At 43.4% G+C, this 25,631-nt stretch overlaps 1 protein-coding gene across 1 annotated transcript in view; it reads right to left on the minus strand.

Annotated features, from left to right (window-relative positions):
* The window catches only part of IL17REL (interleukin 17 receptor E like), a 410,789-nt gene that overhangs the window by 121,562 nt on the left and 263,596 nt on the right, over nt 1–25,631 (minus strand). The window contains exons 11-12 of the mRNA XM_085654046.1: nt 18,840–18,884; nt 7,896–7,953 (exon numbers count right to left, since the gene is read on the minus strand). Of these exons, the coding sequence (XP_085510172.1) occupies nt 7,896–7,953; nt 18,840–18,884 (103 nt within the window). The remainder of the gene's footprint in view (nt 1–7,895; nt 7,954–18,839; nt 18,885–25,631) is intronic.

A 25,631-nucleotide genomic window follows, 5' to 3' on the forward strand; every position in this document is an offset into this window, starting at 1 on the left:
TGGGGCCGGCCTGCAGTTTGCTGTTTCAACCAAGGAAAGGCTGTAGAGACTTTGCTGTGTGCTGTGTCCCTCTGCTTGAAGGACTTTGCTGTGTGCTGTGTCCTGAAGTAACTATCCCCAAGGACCCGAGGTGAGCTGGCTCCTTATTTGGAAACACAGGAACACAAAAGTTTCCAGAGAAGACTCTCAGATACGCCATGGGTGCGTGTGCTCTGTCTAGCCTGAGACCTCCGCAAGTTGTGCCCTGTGATCATGGGCACTTGGAGTTCCAAACGAGACTCAGAGATGCGGTGTGCGTGTGAGAGGATCTTCCTGTGAGCGTGTGTACCGGGGAGCCAAGTAAGTCTCAGCGACGCTGTGTGCGTGTGCTTGGGGGCAGCCTGAGACTTTCGTGTGGATTGGCCCATGATCGTGCACACCAGAAGAGCGATTGTGCCTCAGCGACGCTATGTGCATGTGCTGTTCGCAGCCTGAGACCTTCACTGGAGGTGCCCTGTGATCGTGGGCATCGGAAGATAAAGTGTGTCTCAAGCAACGCTGTGTACCTTCTACTGCCTGAGACCTGCACAAGAGGTACCCTGTGATCGGGGGCATCAGAGGATAAAGTGTGTCTCAGCGACGCGGAGGGCGTGTGCTTTACTACCTGAGACCTGCGCTATTTTTGATGACGTCATTTACTCTGAACTACAAACGGCCATCAGTATCAGCATACATGCTTTCTATTCATGTAATATTTTCAACTACATTTCCCAAGATACTGATGGCTGTTTGTAGTTCAGAGTGAATGACGTCATCAAAAATAGCACCTTGCAAACACAATTGAATGCAGCTGATCACTTTTTCGAACCATAGAAGAACGCCACTGCCGCCTGTGCCTTACCTCCGAAAAACGGCTCAGATGGAGCCCGGGGCACTGATGGACAGGTAGGCATTTAGACAGTGTTGCGTTCTGTTTTTTGGTCTATTTCTAAATTTTAATTTCAAAGATTAACTTAGTTAAATTCATCAGCACTAACTGTAGATTTCTGGCTGCCACGTTGGCCTCTACTTTTACCTTGTTAAATTTCCACTTTTTGATAAGTATGACTTCATTTTTTGTCATCTGATAATACTACAAGTCTTATATAAGAAGCTACTTCAGCAAGAGTAGGTTCGTTAGATGTATAGCGTGCATAACTCAGTTCTCCCCGATTTCTGTGCAGCATACTGAGATGACACTACAGGCTTGACATATCTGTGTTTCTGGACAGTCGACCCGATATACGATCTTAATCGGGTTCTAAGGGCAGGTATGAGCCCTGTCATTCAGGGCCTAAGTGTTGAAAGATTATCTTAATAAGGCTGCTCTAGCGCACTGATTGTTAAATCAAATTTATTGAGTGCGCTTCCATTTGTAAGTCTCATTTCGAGTTTCAGTTTTCGACTCCACGAGACATCTAAGCCAGGTGTATTATAAACCTTTGAAACCTTTGACACTTATCATATAGTTTCATGATCAGGCAGTGATTTTGAGGTATGTTTCCTGCCTGTAACATTGTCTATTTCTTTCTCTTTTTCTTGTTTGTCTTCTCTAAACATGGTTTAGAGCGGGGTCTCATTTCCTGAGTTTGTTACCAGGGGAGGCGAGGCTGTTCTCTTGCGCACTATAGGTGTCTTCTTTACACCACAAGTCCCAGAGAACTCATCATAAATTGGTAGGTTGTAAAAAGCTTGAAACCTACATTTCTCTAATTATCATTCATGTTCACGCAGTAGCAACATTAGTTATAGGTCCTGAAGAAAGCCACGATTAATTGTAATCATAATGGCTGAAACATGTTGACCTTGTTCCATACTGAGGCAGTTATTTTTTCAAACTGCCCTTTGCACTGTTTTTAATTTGGTAATCAATAGAAGTTGAATAAAAAGTGCTCTCTATTGTTAACCATTTTTAACTTGCACTACACCCTATCTTTTTACACACATTAGCACTGCGCCCATCACTCCATATAGAATGTTGTTAGTTTTCACTTTTGGTAGATCTCAGTCAATTGCAAAGATATTCTGATTGAAAACATCTGTGAGCTCCTCCTTCGTAGAGAGGGAGTTGTAGCCCTTATCTGTACCAGTTTATAGATAAGAGGAGATCCCAAATGATGAAACATGTCACCACGGTGAGTGATGGGATTCTGTCCTTTTAAAAGGACTTTTCACAAACTACACTGAAAGGTATGAGAGTTTTCGTGTCTTTTCTCTCTTTTCTCTTTGTCTAGCAGTCAATGCCAGTTGCTCTGCGAGCGATTTGTAGGCTCCCTAAGACCCATGGACACGTTTGTGTTTAACATGTATAGTTTGGGGAAAATGTCCATGCTGTGGTCTTAAAAATTCCCTTAGACCTTCCACTCCTCCTTTCGTTATTATTGCATAACGAACTGCCTGATAGATGTGTTACACCTTGTTTTAGTCCTGCATCACGAACTGCCGGATTGTCTTATGACACATGGTATTATTGTTGCATACCGAACTGCCGAATATATGTGTTCCGCATTGCATTAGTTTCGCATAACGAACTGCCTGATAACTGTATTACACGTTGCATTGCTTTTTACTGAGAGAGTACCTGAAGGGGGATCGGACGCATTGCATTACGGGGGCATAACGGTTTACCACGTTGCTGCATTACGCATTGCATTACAGTAACAGTACAAATCGCCAGATAACCGTATTACACTCTGCATTATTCTTATGTTGTGAAGTACCTGACTTGCATAACGAACTGCATATTACGACATTAGGATTACATAGGATTGTTTAGTTTAGCTAAATAATAATAGGCCAGGGGGAACATTACCCCGACGCATATGTTGGTTTAGTATTGTGTGGTCGCATCGTATATCGGTTTATAAACATATACTTGTTTTCTATGAAACTCGTGTGGAGTCTATTTGTGGTGTCATCATTGGTTTGCTGTGAGTGCAATTGCAAATACTTTACACATAAGCCGTGTGGATAAGCCTGGCTGCTCGTGCCAAGCTACCAAGGGGGTGGAGCGGGGGCTATCTCTAGAGGCGACCTGTCTTTTCCCTAACGTTGGGGCTCACGGGTCCCTGCTTGGCCTGCAGTACCTACCTCAGCCAACCAGGGATCTTGGGGATTCTAACATTCATTTATTACTGACTCAGGAAAATTCTGCAACACTTAAAGTATAGGAAGTAGTGCAAATATGGCCACGCTAATTTTATCTTTGCACTTGGGAATAATTTAAACCTATAGAAAGAGACTTTTATTTTTTTCTCCAGGTTGGGCCAATACAAAGTTGAAATAATGCAGCTTTCCCCTACAGTGACAATGCAGTAAAGCACAGCACACTTACAGTGAAGCACTATAGACTCACATTAAAGCACTACAGACCTACACTTTAGTTCAAGAAATGGGACATTTCTTTTTGGATGTCAAAATAAAATATAAGCTCTGTAGAGCGCACAATCAATTAATTAAAGGCCCCATCTGTGACAGACTATCTCTGTTCATATGCGAGGCTGAATTAGATAGCAGTCTAACTCGCTCAGGCAGTACATGGGTGTACAAGTGCATACGTGCTCATGTGTAACCAATGCAGAGCGTCTGACCCCAGCTGTTTAGTTGCACACCTTAAGGTAAAAGGCAGGCACTTGTGGTAGGCACTTAAGTCCATTTTACCAGCTCTTACAGTGAGTGAGACTTAATTAGTGAGACTAGATCACAGTATAGATCCAAAAACTGGGTAGTCCAAAATCAAAACATCTGGGGGCAGGGGTGAAGCAGGTCAGAGTTAATTTCCTCACTAACACATACTCCTTAACTGACAGATTACTTGCTGGCAGACTATGTGCTGGGTTACTGTTGGGGTTAGATTTCAAATGCATTTTAAGTTGTATTTCATTTTTCTTCTCTGTGGGATGTTTTGTGCATTGAGAAATCTCTTCCCCAACAAGCTCTAAAAATGTGCAGTTACCTGTGGCTTTCTCACATTATGTGAGGAGACGTATTAGAACACATTTTAGTATTAATATTATGTATACAAGTTAAGTTAGAAAAAGATTGAGAATGCGTGTGAATATCCACAAAGTTATAACTTTGTGGATGCACAAACTGATAACAATCCTGTTTGTCTTCCTCGAAAATATGCGATAATGCTGTTTTCTTTTAACCATCAAATTCCATATGTGAATACAAACATCAGGTAGATCATGATTTTGTGAATCCCAATTTGTCCTTACTTGCTTCACCACCTTCCTTCAACTCATCATAGAATAGTGAAATGAGCCAATCTCATGAGACAAGACTATCCAACCTGAGGATAAAAGTAGCTACTTCTTCACTGGCTCTGCCCATTTTCCTACCACCATACCTTTACCCCAATGCTTCCAGGGGTCCTTTCCCGTTACTTAGAAAAGCAGCTGTTTCTGGTCTTGAAATGTTTGTATTCAAACAATGTGTGTTCCTTCTTTGGGAGGTAAGTGGGCCAGTGCCAGTAGAGAAAAAGACACACACCCTGTGTCTCAGTGCATTAAAATACATATCCTGCTTTTGATGATCTGGTATCCTTCCCAGAGCATTGCTCCTAAACATCCTCACTCCCTTGCCATTCCACTCATCCTTCTCATGTCACTGTCAGGGTGTTTGGATGTTACTGTGATGGTAGCAGGTTGGAGTGGTGGGGTTGCATGCTCCTAGAGAGCACGAGTCATTGGTTTCTTACCACTGCACTAGGGAGACAGATCTCCTTAGTAAGGTGGCTGAGGGCCTATTACTTGACACCCACACTTTAAGATAAAGGTGGTCTTGCAAGGATATGGCATGTATAGTAGCAAAGACAAGCAGGGCAGCCAGTACCTCACTTAAAATAAGCAATACTACAGCCTGTCAGTATAAAAATGATGACTTCAGAAGTGGTTTACAGAACAGAAAATCCTTCCTTTACTAGAGCAGGTAGGAGTTCTCCGTGCTTCCCTCTAGCAACTGCTGGTGGACAAGCAATGGCTTTTGCACTGAGGAATCGCAATGATGCCCACCATATCATGAATATCTTGATAGCAAAAATCCTATAGAAGAATGCAGAAACCAATTCGATGGATTAAGAGCAGTGGAGAGAAAGATACATTTAAGGTGCTAGATGAAATAACCATGCAGCATATATGGCCCTGTAACTTCTTAGGGATTGGCTGACTACATGCAGAATAGCAAAGGCTACAGTGACAGACTGTAAATCATAGATCAACAAGTCCCCTTTCTTTCCAATAACTCATTTGATGCCCTTAGTGCAGCTTCAACATCTTCTGTTGTACCCCAAGGTCACAAGTGGATGCTGCTGTGGAAGGCAAAGACTTTACTGAACATATTACCCAATCTGGGAAAGATTACCGATGACAGGGAGATTGTTCTGCTAAGCTAGTTTTTGTTACCTTTTTCCTTTGTCTTTTCCAGTCTACCAAAATGCACAGTGTCACCTGAAGCACTAAACTCTCTAAGCTCTGCAGCTGGGCATCCAGGTACAGGTACTAAGTAAAGAATCCAGGAGTAGTACCTGTTCTTATGCCATAAAATGGTCAATAATTTGTTCCCCTCTATTTCTAATACAAAAGTTGGCATAGGATTTCCTTACAAATCAGGTCTACATGAAAGTGAAGCATTTTATTTTAAGACACTCCTGCATTCCCAGGGTCTTCTCCTCAATCAGGCAAAAACCCACCCGGTGTCTTCTGAAATTCAAAGGGACATCTGTTCATATAGATGTGGGATAAGGGTTTTATTCCCTTTGCCAGGAGAATCAAGATCGAATCTAAATTATCCTCTTTCCAGGGATAACAGGAAACATCAGCAGATCCAGGGAGATATGGCATATTGCACTCATGTAGATCTTAGGTCCCTCTCCATCTCACGTCATTAGTCTGTCATTTCCTTGATGATTGGAGTCCCTCCTTAGAAAACATTGAAGCACCATTTCTAGTCCCTGTGGAGGGTTCTTGTACCACGGCATGTTTTTTGACAGGTGTAAAGGGCATCTCGGTGTCTTCCCCACCATTGCCCATTCTCCTGGAGGAGAACACTCTGGCTGATGTCTCTGTTTTGGACACACTAGACTTGCAGAAAGTCCCATGTTTTATTTCAACCTGAGGGAGACTGCATCTATCCGGCAGACCCTCCTGGACTTCTATTCACAGTCAGGGATAAGCATTATAGGTCAGAACCCACAAGTGGAGGGCATTAAGTTTATTTCAATTAAGGAGGGAAACTTGTAATGCCAGCAGTGGCAAATCCTCCGCTAAGGCAGAAGAGCGTCGCCCCACTGCAATCTCAGCAGTGCAAAAAATAAAATGATGATAACAGGAAGTTATTATCATTTTATTTTTCTATACAGGACTCAGAGCCAGGTCGGAGCGGAGATGTTCACTGTGACCAGAGCAGAGTGAGGAGTTGTTTGTACTCCTCTAAGTGCACATGCGCACTTAGCATGTTCTCCACGGGGCTGTGTTGCACAGTCCCATGGAGAACGTGCCCAGGCTCCCAGACACTGCCTGAGCAGCCAAACAGGCCGCTCAGACCAATCATGACGCTGCTCATTCAGTGTCGTGACTGGCTGGGAGAATACGGGAGCCTGGATGCTTCCGGTGCTTTCCAGCAAATGAAGAGTACAGAGGAGAGGCATGCGGCAGCGTGGAAGCGAAGGTAAGTTTTTAAAAAAAAAAACTTTGTATCCATTCCCCCCACTTCCCACCCCAGCACCCCCATTCAGAGGGAGTCACCACTGAATGCCAGCTGGTAGAATTGGCTCAGTCAATCATTGCATGCGAGAACACTTTCTCCTGTCTCTGTTTAAATCATAGGGGATTCGAACTGATTACCAGGAAATTGATTCTCCAATTTTGTTTCCAAACCACATCATGCTTTGATTAGGGATAGTTCGTCTTAGTGGAGGCCCAATGACCTTCTTTATGTATTTCATTGACCTCATCTTTATATTAAGAGGAGTGTACACACTAAGCAGTTTTACTGCGTATCCTCAGAGTCATAATTAGTTAGTGAGTGGAATTTCACAAATCTGCTAATTTTTGTTTTTATGCCAAGGTAGTTCTATTGTGCCAAGAGTGACATAGGGCCACATGAAACAAAAGTAAAAACGGTCTCAAACGGGCAGATTCTCAGAATCTGCCCCTTTGCGACTGGTATTTTTGCATTAAAGTAAAAACTTTAGAGATTTCACTATTAGGAGTCGCAAATTACCATCAATTTGTACTGGATGGTAATTTGCAAAAACTTTGAAAAATGCACTAAAGTGCATTTTTCAAAGTTCTATTTTACACACACACATGCCCTTGGGGCATGTGTGTGCAACATGTACTCATATGCAGATTTCAGGGGTGCAACAGGGTATCCTTTTGGAACCCTTGCACCCTTGAAATTGCATTCGCAATTTTCGAGTACCTATTGGGTGCTCGCAAATTGCGAATGCAATTCCAATTCATTCCTAAGGGCCTCTAAGACATTCCTTAATTGCGACTCACAATTTGCGAGTCGCAATTAATAAATGTTTAGAAATTGCTATTTTTTTTGCAATTTCTACATGCATAGGCTTTTGTGATTCCTTAATTGCGATTCCTTAATAATCGCAATTAAGGAATCGCAAAAGCCTACCTTGATGCATGTGCCCCATCATTTTCTTAACTTACAACATGTGTGCATTTACTTTACACGTTAAACAGTGCATTAAGAAATACTGTGTCCCTGTGGTATGCTGATGTCCTGTTTATGTTACACAGCCCCAAAGCAGGCTCATCAACATTTTTTTTCATTATTACACTAGCATTCATACTTCCGGCAACAATATAATCTTCACATGAAACTGAAATCGGAAAAACACATTCTGTGGGAATTACCTGAAAACCGTCCGTGAGCAAATGGACATCTTACCCAGGACCCTTGCTGTGTCGTAAACTGTAAGTGTAAGAAAACATAATTAATCAAAATCTTTTCATATCAGTGTGTATTCTCGGAAGCACTTCGCATATATTAATGGATATACTTCGTTTCATTATTTCTGCTTATTGTTGTGGATGCTTTTACATCTATTTGGGACAGAGTACCTTGGTGAAAAAAACAGCAATACTATCCCCCCAGCAAAAAGATGAAGCACTAGTCGGTAGTTATTTGTAAAGAGCCGTATGGTGGAACACGATATTTTTAATACATTACATATCTCTGTAGATGATAAGGATGAGATTGAACACATAGCTTGCCTCAGTGCATTAGTTGTACAAGGTGAAAAATCGGATTGAAGGGGGATACACATGACTCGTGATCTGAATTGCACTAGGTTTTGTCACCCTGCTGAATTTAGGAATTTCTTAAGGGGCCACGCTGGGTAGTATCGAGAATGTTTGGCCATCAGGGAAAAACAGCTCCTCTTACTCTGAAATGAAATGTGTGCCAACATGTGCTGCATCCGAATCCTAGCTATCTATCCAGCTTATTTTGTTCTAATTACTACTTTATTACTGCCACGTGATCAAAGAAGTTAGGTATGAGGAATAGTCGGTATGTCTTTTTTTCCGTAGACCACTCATTCATATCTTCCAGATGTCTATCAACATCACGGGCATTCACGGCAGTCACGAGACACCAAGAATGGTTGTTGGAGTAAATGGTGGGTAGCAGGAAATAGTTTAGACGGTCAGGCTATTACAGCTGTTGCTAGTCCTGGTGTCAATATGAAGTCATCAATAATTTAGGGAGATGCATTCTGAGCTTCGTGCTGCATATTTCCTGCATCAGTTAGTGGCCTTTGGATTTTGAAGGTGCATATTGATCTAGTTATCAGCCAATAAGCAAGAAACAGTGCAAACCTGGCTCAATGGCATGAGCCTTTACCTCGAGCCCCAACGTCCACTGAATGCTACGTCACTTGAAGTCACCTTGGACATAAACCTCACCCTCAAGGAAGATATTGCCTAAAAAACACGAGAGGATGTCCTCTCTTCGAAGGAAAGTGGAACCGTTTTGTGCAGAAAGTGACTTTAGGACTGCTGATCACATCCGCATACATTTGCACCTGAAAGGCATTAGCGTTGGCCCATAAATCTCAGTGTGCAGGATACCTGAAAGCCCTGTGAAATCTCTGAAGATGCATGCATGGGCACTTGCGCTCCATGCCTTAGGAAAGTCTGGCACTCGCTCATAGCGAGGGTCAGATTAGCAACCAAGGGGCATATGTATCAACATCACCATTTGCGATTCACAAATAGCGATTTTTAAGGAATCGCTATTTGAGAATTGCAAAACGGGATGTATTTAAAAAATTGCAAACTTTTTGCGATTTCTTAAAATTCCTTAATTGCGATTAGCAAATTGTGAAATCGCAATTAAGGAATACCAGCCCATTCATTTCTATGGGCCAGGAGACCCATGGGAATGAATGGGAAGTAATTCTCAAATAGCGATTCGCATTTTGCTAATCGCAATTTGAGAATAATTTCAAAGGTGCAAGGGTGTCATGATGACACCCTGATGCACCCCTGCAATGAGCATGTGTGTGCATATGGCGCACATGCATGCCCTAAGGGCATGTATGAGCGCCACGTGGCACTTTGTAACATTCAAAAAAGTGCTTTTTGAAAGGAAATCGCAAATTACCACCAACTGGAAGTTGGTGGTAATTCGCGATTTCTTAAGGATAATTCGCACAACTTGGGTGCTTTTTACATATCATTTAAGAAATCGCAATTTGCGATTTCTTAAATGCTTACGCAAAATTAAGAAATCGCTAAATTAGCAATTCCTTAATTTTGCGATGGGATTTGTCTCATACATCCCGATTACCGATTTTTTAATCGCAAACGCTGTTATTTTGCGAATCGCAGCGTTTGCGATTAAAAAATCGTTTGATACATATGCCCCCAGGTACGGGAATTAAGTATTATTTTTTATTTATTTTTTTAAGTTCATTTTTATTTTTAGAGTTAGGGTCAAAGTGATTGACTGATGTAAAAAAAAACGAGGCCAGCAAAAACTGAGGGCAAAGCCCTGACGCCCATAGCAATGAGTAAGCAGTGGTTTTCATTTTATTTGCTGATTACTGCATTACGTATATATATATATATCATTCCGTTCAGCGGTTCGGGCTGTAGCTGCGACAAGAGATCCTATGGGAAATTGCATGGGGAAAACGTGTTTAGGGACCCCCCTTTTTTCTCGGCCCCCGCTTGACGGATCATCGCGTGAAAACTTTCAGGGTAGGAGCGGAGCGGAGCTGGCCAAAAGTTTGGAAAATTTCGCGAGGATTCGTCAACCAGCGCCAACGTTATTCCAAATAGAATGTTGCAGATTTCCTATGGAAAATAGGTCCTAACGATAACTATCTACTGGCGACCGCTAGTAGATAATATATATATATATATATGTCATGTGAACAAGGCTCAGGTGGAGCCGAAACGTTATGGCGACTAGCACGCGAGATTTATAAATAAAAAAAATTGCACAGAAGACCGAGGTCCGTGTCTGTATTGTTGTGGACTGGCACCAGAAGCGGGCGGACGCGACCCAAACTACGGAAAGTAACGGATATATATATATATATATATATATATATATATATATATATATATATATATATTATCTACTGGCGGTCGCCAGTAGATAGTTATAGGACTCTGTTTCCATAGGAAATCCGCAACATTCTATTTGGAATAACTTTGGCGCCGGTCGACGAATCCTCGCGAAATTTTCAAAACTAATGGGGCGCTCCGCTCCGCTCCTACCCTGAAAGTCTCGGGGGGATTCGTCAAGCAGGGGCTGAGAAAAAAGGGGGGTCCCAAAACGCGTTTTCCCCATGCATTTTTCCATAGGACCTTTAGACACAGCTACAGCACGAACGGCTGATCAGAATTACTTGAAATTTGGCAGAGAGGTAGTCCTCAGGTCAAGGAAGTGCCTTTTGTAGGTCTGGTGTAAATCTGTTCAGTAGGTCCTGAGAAAATAGCATTTAAATCAATATATATATCTGTGGGCGCGCTCCGTGCGCTTACCGTAAGCTTACTGTACGCGCACGGTGCCGTGCGCGAGCGCGATTCTGATTGGTTGTTAGATCTTAGTAAACATTCGAATCGGTCTAAATCAGGAAGTGTCGGCCGCCATTTTGTCTCTCGCAGTCTGAGGGGGTGTAAAACAAAGGTGGATAACGTGAAAAGGGGGCAGGCTGGACAGTTCCTGACCCCCTAGCCTTTGTCAGGGGGTCTTAGAAGGACCCCCAAGGGCAAAAAATTAATTTACATTTTTTTTAAAAAAATCGCCGAATGCGCGCAGCGTACGCGCACGGCGTAAACGGAGAAATTCCGCGAAATTCGCGGAATTACGCGTACCGTGCGCGCACGGTAAAAAAAAAATTTCAAAAAGGAAAGCTTAAAAAAAAAAAAAACAATTGTGAGGTAAGGTTGGCTCTTAAAAGAGCCGTTGGGTTCATAGAGGGATGGAGGAAAGAAAGAATGGGAATATTATGAGCGTCTACAAACGTGCTGGTCTATCTTATTGTTAATAAGGGGAACACTGGTCTCCCCAAAAACAATAAGACCAGAACACGTTATACACCTCATTACAACCCTCCCAAATCGAGGGTTAACGTCCAGAGGAGCAGAATAAGGTGATGCTCCCACCTCAGAGGAAGGGCTCAGCTGAGCTGCCGATGATGTACTCGGCTGAGCTTCTGAGGCTGGGCTCTGGTGACTTACTGAAGAGTTTTCTCCAGTATGTCGAGCAAAGGTCCTGGGATGTTTATCCCTAAGGTGTCTCATCATAGAGTGATTTCCAAAGGAATACTTTTTCCTTGGATTTCCTCTTGATAAAACACGGTCACAAAGTGTGCAAGTGACCAATGGAGCATTGACCTTTTTCTCCCCCTCTGGAAAAGTAAAATACTCCCATACAAAAGAATTCTTCTGTTTCCTCCTTCTCTGGATGATGGTGGTGCTGCTAGCCTCACTCTCAGAAGAGGTCTGCTGTTCTGCCATTGTATCCCAAAGACAATTCAGCTCCTGCTCCTAGAGAATCACAAGCAGTAATGAGGGGAATGGGTGTGGTGTGGGAAGTTTCTGGAACTGAAAGTAGTTTCAACCAATGAAAAGTGTTCTTTCAAGCAGTAATGAGGGGAATGGGTGTGGTGTGGGAAGTTTCTGGAACTGAAAGTAATTTCAACCAATGAAAAGTGTTCTTTGTGGATCACATGACCTACCGTGCGCGCTCCGTAAGCTCACGGTACGCGCTCGTAAACAAGTACGCATGCGCAAACGTGACGCTTACGGAGCGCTTACGGAGCGCGTACGTAAGATGCACTCGCGCATGCGCATTACACGCCCCTGCGTAACCGCGACGTTGCTTCCGCGTGTACGCGTACGTCACACACGTATCACGTAAGCGCGCTGTACTTATGACGTGCGGAGCGCGGAGCGTCAGCTTACCGTACGCGTATCCTATTACGTACGCGCACCGTACTTATGACGTACGGAGCGCGTACCGTCAGCTTACCGTACGCGCACGGAAAAAAATGCAAAAAAAAAAAAAACCTTTCCATAATGCAGGATATAGTACATATATTATTTTATACATAGGTTTACAAAAAATCTCAAAAAAAAATTTGCATTTAAAAAACCGTACAAATTCACTGAAAAAACCATGGGTTTTACACACGTTATAGTTAGGAATTAGCATTTAAAAAACCTTGCAAATTCACTGAAAAAACCATAGGTTTCACACATGTTATAGTTAGCTGTACATTTCACTCGTAAAAAACCAATGAAATTCCCCCGTTATAGTTAGTGCAGGCAACTATAACTCACGCGACCGCAATCCTCTGTTGATGCTAATACTGTATCTTTAGCTATACATATATTACAAATATTTATTTTTTATAAACACACATATGTCATCAGTGATGTAATATCTGACATCATCAGCAGAGGATTGCGGTCGCGTGAGTTATAGTTGCCTGCACTAACTATAACGGGGGAATTTCATTGGTTTTTTACGAATGAAATGTACAGCTAACTATAACATGTGTGAAACCTATGTTTTTTTCTGTGAATATATATATATATACACATACACACACACACACACACACATTAAACATTGCTATGTTCAAAACGATTTTTGTGTCTATTCACATAGGCTTTTTAGTTAGCATAAAGTTGCACTCCTATAGCACTCTTTTATATACACTTACAAGCTTCTGTGAATTGGCACTGACATCTATAATGGAAATCAAATGGTACACCTGAGAAAATATTCATACACTTCTACTTGACACTATGACAGTGACAGTATTTTTGTAGCCAATGTAGATACATGACGCCTTGTCGAAGGGTTTCCCCTAGAAATGGACAAAGTATTAAGAATGACCTAGCCACATCAGTCTTCTCATTAGAAATTTTAAAATCAGAATTGTTTAAGCAAGCAATGGCTTAATAGGGCCTATTACGAGGAGACATAATTAATAGATCTCTGAAGAAAGGTCTGATCTATCATGGGCAAACAACACTCTAAATCTTTACCTTCCTCATCCACTCAGACTTTGTCACAGTTTAAAACATCTCAGTCTGGACTGTCACAAAGGACCGGGTCTCAGAAGATCTGTGGTAATCTTGTTTGCCATCTTATGTCTTCATATTCTGTGGGTGGATCTCGTCTGTGCCGAGTGGCATTTCCATGTGCTCCCATACAGCACATGGTACGGGGCAGGATAAACTGCATGAGCAAGCAACAGAGCACAAAGAACGAAGTTGTGATGCATCTAACAATTGCTCTGAACTCCTTTTATATATTAGAGAATTCTAACAAGGAAGAAAAAGCATAAAAAGAGGAAGTAGTTTCACTTGATGGTCAATTTGAACAATCTTAACTGATCTATGGTCTGAATGACTTTACCACACAGTGATATCTGACATGAATCCTATGGCATACATTGTAAGGATCTTAAGTCAGGGCTACACCTATCACAGCCAGAGCTCCACCTTCAGAGTTGCACATTATCTTGCAGGGAGAAACCAGCATGCCCTAGAACAACAAATCTTGAGGTGTATAGTCCACTATTATACCGCAGACCACCAAGCAGAAACAGGTTTTACATACTTGGTTCCTCAGAGGTAGTGAGGTATTGTATAAGAGGATGCTAAGACAGGTACTACAGCGCGTCAACGTTGGTCCCACCCTACTGGCCTACACCCAGCTCCTGTATGGGGATCTCACCTCCAGGATGCGAATCGGTAAACTCATATCGGCCCCTTTCCTGGTGTCCAGAGAGACCAGGCAGGGATGCCCCCTGTTCCCTCTCCTCTTCGCTCTGGCGATGGAACCCCTAGCCATGAGGCTGCGTCGGGTGGGAGCGGCATGGGGGATCCCCATCGCGGACACGACCCATTGCGTGTCACTATACGCGGACGATCTTTTAATATATGTTAGAGACATCTCGGACGACCTCACACCCATATGGACAGTGTTGCGGGAATTTGGAGAGACCTCGGGACTCAGAGTAAACTGGGGGAAATCGTCGATCTTCCCTCTGGGAGCTCAAACAGAGCATGTGGAGATAACACTGGGTCCACAGAGGCTGTCGTGGGACGAATCGGCCCCCAGATACTTGGGAGTGCAACTGTACCACTCCCCCAAAGACCTCTTTGAGGGTAACCACCGGAGGGCGTTGGCCAGTTTGAGATCGGCGGTGGGATTCTGGAAGACGCTACCATTGGCACCCATTGGTCGTGTCGCCATTGCAAAAATGATCATGGTGCCGAGAATGCTCTATTACTTTGCGAACCTTCCTATAATCCCACTGCGCACCTTTTTCCGGGAGTTGGATACGTTATTGGCCACCCTGATCTGGGGAGGTGGCCGTCATAGAGTGGCGTTACGCACGCTATACCTACCTACGACGGGCGGAGGCCTGGGAGCCCCGTCCTTCGAATCCTATTTCCTCGCGGCACAGCTCCAATGGCTGTCCCACTGGACGGCGGAGAGACATACGGGGGAGACAATCACAGAGAGAGGCAGAATACCCCTCCCTGCGATCAGGCGACTGCTACTACCAGGTACTACACCGGTACGCACGCACCCACTACAGGTAACCATAGCTCGCAGATGCATGATGCGAATACACCGCATGTCCAAGGACCAACCACTTTACTCCCCCTTGCTTCCCCTGGTGGGATTCCCCCGGAGAGGCGGATATTACACCGTAGGAGCCCTTCGAGTGTGGACCGACCACGACGTCACGGAGATGGAGGCGCTATTCCACAAGGGACAACTGAAGACATTTGCTCAATTGATCGAATGGTATGACCTCCCTCGTGGGCAATTCCTCCGTCATAGACAAATCTTAGAAAGCGGCGGCCAATTCTGGAACTTGCGAGAGGGGGAGCCCCCGACACATGCAGTGTTGCACACGTTGTTGCGCATGGGGGCCGGTGGACACCTAATTACGTGGCACTACAAAGCGATCCGGGAATTGACGAACGTCCCCCTGGACGGGCTCCGGAGCGCATGGGAGGATGACGCGGGCCGAGCATTCCACGACTCAGAGTGGCGCAAAGCGCTGGAATTGCCAAAAAAAGTGTCCAGAAACGCGCAGTTCAAAAATGTACAGTTTAACATCCTACACCGAGCGTACCTGACGCCGGACAAACTCCACCGGTTCTACCCCGATACGCAATTCCGCTGTCCCCGCTGCCAACTGTTAGAAGCAGACTTCAAACACATGTTCTGGGCCTGTCCATCCCTCCAACGATACTGGGGCAAGGTGCTCCAAACGCTCCGGGTGACGACTAATCTCCCGGTCGCCTCTACGTGGGAGACGTGCGCTCTGGGGATATTCCAGAAAAAGAAAACCGCAAAAGCACAATGGCGGCTCACCTCTCTGGCTATCCTCTTGGCGAAAAGGAATATAGCTATGCACTGGAGGGCCCCAGCGGGACCCACGGAGGCAGCCTGGACGGGAGCGACACTTAAATGGGGTGCAGCGGAGGAGGAAACACTCAGGGAGGAGGAGGCGAGGGGCATCCGCAAACATCCAATATCCATGGAATGGGCACAACTCCTCATACACTTCAAACAGCAATGCGCAGAAGGAGAGGCGCAGGACACGACACAGCCCAATTCCCGTTCTCCACCCGCTCCCCCTACCGCGCGAGACCCAGGGATAATGGCGGATAAACAATAGACAAGCAGGAAGCTTCGTCAGGAAAGGCGAATGGAGAGCCCAGCCTCTCCCGCGCACCCGCACACCACCCCGCCTTTTCCCCCTGGCTTACCCTAGAACGTGTCCAACACACCTACTCCTAATCAACGCACAGACGGCCTTGACAGCCTGTCCAAGCCCGCCCTACACCTCCCCCCCCCCCTTGTGATCCTCTCATTAGTTTCTCCTCTACCCCCTTCTTAGTTTTTCCATCCGTACTACGGTCTTTTCCCCCCCCCCCCTCCCCACAGTTAGTAGTTGTGCCCATCGGCAGTTCAAACACCGACGCACTACTTACCGAAACAGTTGAGTACACTCGGCACAAGGGAGGAGCTACACAGACAGTAAAGGGGAGACAGAGTTGACCGTAAAGATTACGTGACACGTCAGTGCAACTGGGATGATACGAGTGACGGTCTATTGGAACGTACTAGTAGGAGACATGTGGATTAAGTAAAAACAGGAGGTCCCCAGGGACACAGTAACTAATGTCACCACCCTTGCAAATAGCAATGTTAAGTCACAATGATGCACAAAATTGGTTCGTATGTAATACGGTTGACATGCATTATGTTAAATTGTACGCGAAACCCTAATAAAAAAATTTAACCAAAAAATAAGAGGATGCTAAGACAAACCACAGAGACCATGTGTGGTAAGCAGCATAGTCGGGAGACAAGAAAATGTGCTGTGACAGTGATGAGACCCAACTGCAAAATGCAATAGCATCAGAAGACATGAAAAAGTCCTGCAGTAGACCTGAGTCCTGCCTCTTTGGAAGATAAATGAGCATTCTGTAGCTCTGTTGAGGCTTAGGGCCCGATTCACAGAACTAACTTAAGACAAAATCCTAAACTTACTACCATTTTGGTATTCACAGAAGGCACTTACTCATTTTGGTATTCACAGAAGACACTTAGTCACTTCGGGATTCACAGAAGTTAGGACTCCTAACTTTAAGACTCCTAAATGCCTTCTGTGAATACCGAAAGTCTTAAAATTAGGTTTTTTCTCAGTTTAGGAGTCCTAAAGTTAGGACTCCTAACTTTACTACTACTAAACTGAGAAAAATCCAAATTTTACGGCTTTCGGTATTCACAGAAGGCATTTAGGAGTCCTAAAGTTAGTAGTCCTAACTTTACTACTACTAAATTGAGAAAAATCCTAATTTTAAGACTTTCAATATTCACAGAAGGCATTCAGGAGTCCTAAAGTTAGGAGTCCTAACTATACTACTACTAAACTGAGAAAAATCCTAATTCTACGGCTTTCGGTATTCACAGAAGGCATTTAGGAGTCCTAAAGTTAGTAGTCCTAACTTTACTACTACTAAATTGAGAAAAATCCTAATTTTAAGACTTTCAGTATTCACAGACAGCATTTAGGAGTCCTAAAGTTAGGAGTCCTAACTATACTACTACTAAACTGAGAAAAATCCAAATTTTAAGGCTTTCGGTATTCACAGAAGGCATTTAGGAGTCCTAAAGTTAGGAGTCCTAACTTCTGTGAATACCAAAATGAGTAAGTGCCTTCTGTGAATACCAAAATGAGTAAGTGCCTTCTGTGAATACCAAAATGGTAGTAAGTTTAGGATTTTGTCTTAAGTTAGTTCTGTGAATCGGGCCCACAGTCTTTTTTGACAGAACCATCTAGCATTCAAGGAGAAAGAGGCTATTTACCTACTTCTCCACTCATGACATTTAAGGCCTCTTCCACAAATGATAAGAGGAGGGGTTGGTGGCAGCACTGACCAGTCCCTTCGACATAGCTACTGGCATCAATACATGAAGGGGTCCCAGGTTTACTACTCTTTTGCGAGAGGGCTAATGATGTTAGATTCTGGTGACCTGCAAAGGGCGCCATTCACTTGTGCCTTTGTTTGTAACATCGCTGGGCAATCTCATACAGAGGCAGGCCTCACAAAGAAAAGTGTGAAAATCCCTTCATTCAGGGGCTTTACATCAGAACTTTTCTGACTGTCCCTCAGCTGAGTCATGCTTTCTCATCTATAACATTTTTGGGCATCATAAGTTCACCTTCTTAATCTCATTATTTACGTTCTTTTGATAGGACAAATTCTAGTTTATGCTTCATTCAGTAGCAGATGGGTGTTATACAACTGATCTATCAAACCCGTTGATGATTTAAGAGGTTGATTCAGTGTATTTGAAAGTGGAGTCCTTTGACTTTTCTATTGAAGCGCTTTTCCTTCTGTGTCTCTGTCTCCATTTTTGATTCTCATTTAGTGAGTTTTCTGTTGTTACATCACTGCCACTCTGGCTTATTTTATCTTACCTGTGTACCATTCAAGTAGGATGGAAGACACCTCAGTAGTGTTGATGTACAGATTTCTCTGCCCCTCAAAGTTTCTAGTGCACTTCAAGAACTCAGGCAACCCACATCCTCAAATAAGATATTGCAAGCTCAAGAACACAAGGTCCTTGGGAATCAGCAGAGGAGAATTTGTTTATGTATCTCATTTTTTTTTTTAACGTTTATGAATACATTAAGAAACACCTTGACAAACATTTTATTGACTTCTATCTATTAATTTAGAATACTTTGAACTCTAAAGTAATAAAAGTATAAAACCAGTTTACAGTACCTTCATGCATAGAAGAGCATGTGCATCTACCTGCAAATATTCTACCTGAAAGAAAATGAGGAAAGATTGTGTTTGTCAAAAATACGTATGTTAAAGTTTCTGTGTATTAAACAAAAAATTAGCAGGAACTGTAGAACTAACAGTGTTATAAGAATCCAAATCACCTCAATTGATTCAAATATTTATTTCCAATGCAGTAAATATACAGCAGTGAAGTAGCATAATTTGATTTATAAAATTATCTAGTTTTTGTATCAAGAGCATCCAAGCACACAGGCTACTGCCTCTGGGTGGTACATTAGTACAAGACAATCAGTGTGGATTCATCCCTGGGAGGAACACTACATCCAATATTCGTAGACTCACCTACGTACTCCACTCCATGATGGGTATGGACAGAAATGAGGCTTTGGTGGCCCACAATATCGAAAAAGCCTCCGACACGTTGGGCTGGGACTACATGTTTGAAACACTGTGGGACATGGGCCTGGGTGCACGTTTCCAGGAGTTTGAGCTCTTGTGTCTGGGGCTTGGGGTGTGAAAAGAGGGACCCAGCAGGGCAGCCCTTTATCGCCCTTGCTGTTTGAATTGGAGCTGTAAACACTTGCAATACATGTAAGGAGCATACTGGCTAACTGGGAGATAGAAATTGGTGGATTGTGACTCATTGTCCTGCTGCATTTCTTGCTGTATATGCTGGTGTACCTAAGGGACCTCATGTTTTGTTGCCACTCCTGCTGGATATGCTGGAGCAATTTAGTGAGGTTGCTGGGATGCATATTAATGTGGTGAAGTTGCTTGTTTTTCCATTGGGACATCAGGTGACCGCACTAGTGACAGACCTCCGCACTGTAGGGTTGCACTTGGACCTGCAACAAGTTTGGTACTTGGGCATCATAGTTACACATCAGAAGGCAAGACAATATACTCTAAACATGGGGACAAGTGTGGAGGGGTGGAAGAAATCCATACATTTCTGTAATACTCTGTCACTATTGCTGGTTAGATGTATGGCTTTGGCAAAGATGGTTTTGTTGCTGCAATGTCTATCGTCTACTAAATACGATCTGTGAGATCCCCAAGGCCACATTTTGGGAACTAGATTCCATGTTAGTTAAGTGGGTCTGGGCTGACAAAATGGAAAAATATTACAAATGTGCGGTCTTAATTATTTTCCAGGAAAGAAGAGGTTTCCCATGACTGAGCGCTCACTGTTCCAAAATATTCAGGCAGGATAACAAAAGCATTAGTGGATGCAAAGGCTAATGTCTTGAGACATTGAAAATATTTTAATCACTTGCCTCAAGAGTTTGCTGGTGTTCTGTGGTATGCTGGAGCATTCCCTTGCTGAGTCTCATGGGACAGTGCTTTGGAATTCATTTTGGTCTCGAGATGTAACAAGGGCAGTCTTTAGAGTACTGGATCAAAAAGCATTAGTTGATGCAAAGGCTTATGTTTTGAGACATTGAAAATATTTTAATCACTTGCCTCAAGAATTTTGCTGGTGTTCTGAGGTATGCTGGAGCATCCCCTTGCTGAGTCTCATGGAACAGTGCTTTGGAATTCATTTTGGTCTCGAGAGTAACTAGTGCAGTCCTTAGAGTACTGGTGATTTATGTTACTTTAGGACTGTGACTTCTGAAGGAACTGGCAGTTAATAGATGTAGTCCTACATCGTATTTATCACAAATTAATGCAATAGTCAATTTTTTCACAAACAACTGCTTTCACTATTGCTGTCCCATGCTTTTCTGATACAAGGGGTTAATACTGCGTAGCAGCTTGAGGGCAATTTTGAACAAGACTATCATTAACTTCCTCTTTTATGGCTTTAGTGTTTTCAGCCAATGGTGGAATGTACTTATGGCAAATGTGCAGTCGATACCATTACATTGCTTGTTTTATGGTTATATTTACATTAGAGTAAACATTACATAAATTTGGCTAATAAAAAATTGCTTCCAGCATCCAGAGGTGTAATATTTATTTCTGCAATTTGAATGTGTTGGTAGACTTGTTTCACTTGTTTCTTTTTTTCGGGTTGCAAGCAAGCACTAGTAGGGTAGACTTTGCGTGGCTTTACTGAAATCACTGGTGGGCATAATAACCAGGGTGTCATTGTTGTAGTTGTGATATATAATATTATCTTAACTAATGCTCACAAAGAAAAGTGAAATATTATTACTGGTGGACAAGTGTCCACCTCAAATGATAAGACCACCAATTGCTACATGTCACATAAATTAAATTAAATTAAATAAACCTGCACTCAGTCTCTGTTAAGGTGACACAAATGAGGCGTCTGTCATACTCTGCCGACTGCCTGCATTTGATTAGAACCCAGGAACTTGCAAAGCACTCACCTCACTTAATCTGTCCCAAAAAATGTCCACGCTTTTTAGAAGGCCTAGTAGCTGTGGAAAATGCCATTTTCAATGTGACCCGGAATTGATCACATCATCAGATCCAGGAAGTAGCCAAGATTTAAAAACATACGGTCTAAATAGTCTACTTTGTAACGTTAGATCTTTAGTGAAGCTCCCTGTTGAAATCTGGGATATGATCACCTCACACTCCCCAGATGTCTGTTTTTTAACAGAATCATAGCTAAACTCTGCAAATCACCCATCGATCAATTTAGCCATCCCGGAGAGTTATAAATTCATTCATCTTAACAGGGAATGAAAAACTGGCGGTGGCATTGCCATTGCCTTTATAAACTCCCTCAATGTGAACTGGAACTCTACCATAAGCAACAGCTGTATGGAATTAGGGATCTTTAAGATAAACATATCCACGACAGACAGCTGGAATGGAGCACTGATATATCGCCCTCCAGGACCCAGGGCCAACTTCTGTGATCAATTGATAGAACAAATAGCTATGCATGTCCTAGCATCAAATCAATTTCTTCTGCTTGGCGACTTTAACTTCCATGGAGAAGACTATACCAACCCCGAAGTTAATAAACTTCTACTTAATTTTGAATTACTAGGACTCACCAAAAGAGTTAAAGGCCCAACACATTTGGCTGGTCATTTGCTGGATTTAATCTTCTCCAACACAGACCATTTGGTCTGTAAACCTCCAATCCCCCTAACGTGGACTGATCACTTTATGATTACGTTCGCTATTAAACCCCTGCGTCTTGTGGGCCCCGTAGTGAATAAAGGGTGGCGACAAGAAGCTCGAAGACCATGGCATAAACTAACTCTTGAATCCTTCAGTGAGGTTTTCCATCCCAAACCTCCAAATAACGATCTTGAAGTATCTAAGCTGCTGGAAGGTTTCAATTCCGCCTTCACCACGGCACTGGATGCAACAATTCCTTTTAAAAATCATGGCCCCTCACAGCGACGACCATCAGCCCCTTGGAACACGCCAGACTTAAAAGTAGAAAAATCCAAATGTAAAACCTTAGAGAGACTCTGGCGGAGAAGGAAAGACCCCCCAAGATAGGGACCTTTATAAACAGGCTTTGTCTCAATACCATCGGAATATAAAAATTGCTAGACAAACGTTTATCATAAATCAAATAGAAGAAGCTAGTAAATCCTCAAAGGCCCTCTTCAATATAGCACGGGATTTCGCCTCCCCGCAAGTATGCACCCAATCCCCAGTAGAATTCCATGAGTTTTGTGACTCACTAGCTGTCTACTTTCAGGAAAAGATTTCGAATATCTACGCCAATTTCCCAGTTGCTGCTCTGCAGAACTCAGAGACCAGCATCAGATCAGAAGAGCAAGAAAAAGTGACCCATAGTACTCTGGATTGTTTTCAGACGGCCACGCTAGAGGAAGTTCACAATTCCTTGGTTACAGCTAAATCCGGCTCACCCCATGATCCCTGTTCCCCTAAGATGATGGCTCTCCTAGCCACTTGCTGTGCCCCCACGATTCAAAATATTTTCAATTGTTTCATACAAACAGGAACTATCCCCACGGCGTGGAAGGAAGCATATGTACGGCCTGTATTGGAAAAAGCCACACAAGACCCGCAAGTACTTAGCAATTACCGTCCAATATCTCTGCTAACTCTGTTGGGTAAGCAATTGGAAAGCCTAATAAATAGGCAGCTGGGATCATATCTTGAAACCAATACAATTCTGGATCCCTCGCAATCGGGTTTCCGACCGGGTGTCAGCACAGAGACTGCAATCCTGGCCATGACTGACTCTCTTAGACAGGTGATGGATGCTGGAGGTTCAATCATACTGATACTACTGGATCTGTCCGCGGCCTTCGATACCATCTCACACCCAAAGCTTATGAAAGGATTGCAGGCCTGTGGTATCCAGGGAACAGCATTAAAATGGCTGCAGCATTTCCTATCAGATAGACAACAGACGATCATATTAGGGCCTTATTCCTCAGACAAAATGCAGTTGAATAAGGACGTACCCCAGGGATCGTGTCTAAGCCCAACGCTATTCAATATTTATATGGCTCCGTTAGCAAAGATTGTAGAGCAGTTTGGCTTTGAGATAATTTCATACGCTGACGATACCCAGCTTATGTTTACCGTTGGCCCGAATTTAGAATCAGAAAAAATGCGCTTCTCGGCCGAAATGCTTGCAATCTCCAACTGGATGACCATGAATTGCCTCCAGCTGAACCCAGAAGAAACGGAGATCATGTTAATGGGAAAAGCCCCAATCCTTTGGTCGGACGAGTGGTGGCCACACCCAATTGGGAGAAGTTCCCATGCCCAAACAAAATGTAAGAAACTTAGGGATAAAACTTGACCATACTTTAACTATGAAAGACCATATCGCTGCGACTACCAGCTCCTGTTATTATAACTTGAGCCTTCTAGGCAGAATCTTTCCCTTTCTCCCCACTAACTCCCGCAGAACCCTTGTCCAGGCGATGGTGATCAGTAGACTGGACTATGGGAATGCTCTGCTGGCTGAAGTGGGTGAGACTCTGCTTGCAAAGTTACAGGTGGTCCAGAACCCTGCAGCAAGATTAATCCTGAATTGTCCTGCAGGTACCCCTTCCATGCCTTTGCTGAGGGAACTGCACTGGTTACCTGTGAAGAAGCGGTCCTACTTTAAAATGTGCTGCCTCTCTTACAACGCCTTGAGAGGCAAAGGCCCACTCTATCTTCAAAGAAATCTTACCACTTACGTGCCTTCCCAAAATCTCAGATCAAGCACCCAATCCCTTTTGTGTGTGCCCCGAATACGTCAAACTCGCACTGGAGGCAAGGCCTTTTCTTATCTTGTCCCAAGGTACTGGAACAAGTTACCCATAGCTTTCCGTGAGAATCTTATCTACAGTAAATTCAGAAAACAACTTAAAGCCTATCTGTATTAATTTCCTCTGGTTGTCCTCCCTATCAGGTTCCTCAACAGCGCCGAGATGCCCCCGGGTGGTACGTGCGCTATAGAAATAGTATTAACATAACATAACAAACAGTGAGGCTGAAATCAAAGAGAATGTGTTAAGTATTTTAGCAGTGCATAAACAGTAGAAAGAATATCACCAAAAACACAATAAAACTCTACAACCAAATTTAAAATAAAGTGAAATATTAAATGCCCAATATGTGTCATTGTCAGTGGTAGACTAGACCATTTTCAATTTCAGGCTGACCATGATGAAGCCTGAATCAGACACACCAAGTTGATTGGTCCCGGCGAAAGTCTGTAAATCAAAAAGCTTGAAGAAGTTTCTAAGTCCCAATTCAGAAAGGGACTACGTCACTTTTTGAGAAGAAAAATCCTCTATGTGTGAGACCCTGCTTAAACTGCAGCCACTGCTGTGGAACTGAAGGACGGACACCTGAAGCAGGTTGGTTTCGTTCGTGCTCTGAAACGTATGAGGATACTGACTGGAAATGTTCATAGTTTTTTCAGCTGTGCAGAGATCTCTGCACAGGAGTGAGCGGCAATCCAGTGTGACACTCAACACTGTGGAACTATGGCTGTATTCCTTTGAATACCGCTGAAGCTCTGAAGGAAATGTTTTCAAACATTTCCAGAACCTCCTCTGCTGCGCTTGCAAGCATCGCAATACACTTCTAAGGCCCTCAGGACCTCAAGGGAAGGCACTTAGAAACTCTTAGGGTGACAGGCAGAGACTAACATCAAAGTCCTGTTGCTATTGATTGCCTGGGATTCTACACAGAAAGAAGAATATGTACCTGGAAAGATCCAGAGGGTCACCCATATGATCCTTGGAGTTCATTCTCTCCTTGGATTTCAAGTGGAAGGGGGGGTTCAGCATTCTGAAATCTTTCCCACAGGTCAAAGATGCCAAGTGCAGCATGTTCAGTCTGCCTGGTACCCTTTCACAAGTCCAGCTGCATTCTGAGGAAGGTTGGGTGAAGATTCAGCTGGAAGGGGGACACTCGAAGAAATTCGTTAGCCCCTCTCTGACCAATAGAGTCAATGTTCTCAATCGCTGGCCTAACTAATTTTTCAGTAGTTCCTGTTTGCCTTACTGCAAACATACCCAAAATGCCAATGTGTGAAGGCCCATCCAAGATGGCTAAAGCCTTCAACCACACTAAACCTGTGCTCTGAGAGCTGGGAGAGTGTAGGGGAGTGTACTATGGAAATTAATAGTGTGTTTCCACATCTAACACTAAAATCTAGTTTTACTCAGGCCTGAACCCACAACAAAATATGAGACAGAAGTGTAGTAAGACAAAGCAGGGTCCTATAATAACAGGACCAGGGATACATAAGAATTGTGATCTGGGCCTATCCGATACGATGTAAAGGTTTTACATGAGCCTCGGGTAGGCCAGTCATGCAGGATTTGGCACAGTTCTGCCAACCGGAGG

Source organism: Triturus cristatus, chromosome 4_1 (genome assembly GCF_964204655.1).
Source record: "Triturus cristatus chromosome 4_1, aTriCri1.1, whole genome shotgun sequence".
NCBI classification, from domain to species: domain Eukaryota; kingdom Metazoa; phylum Chordata; class Amphibia; order Caudata; family Salamandridae; genus Triturus; species Triturus cristatus.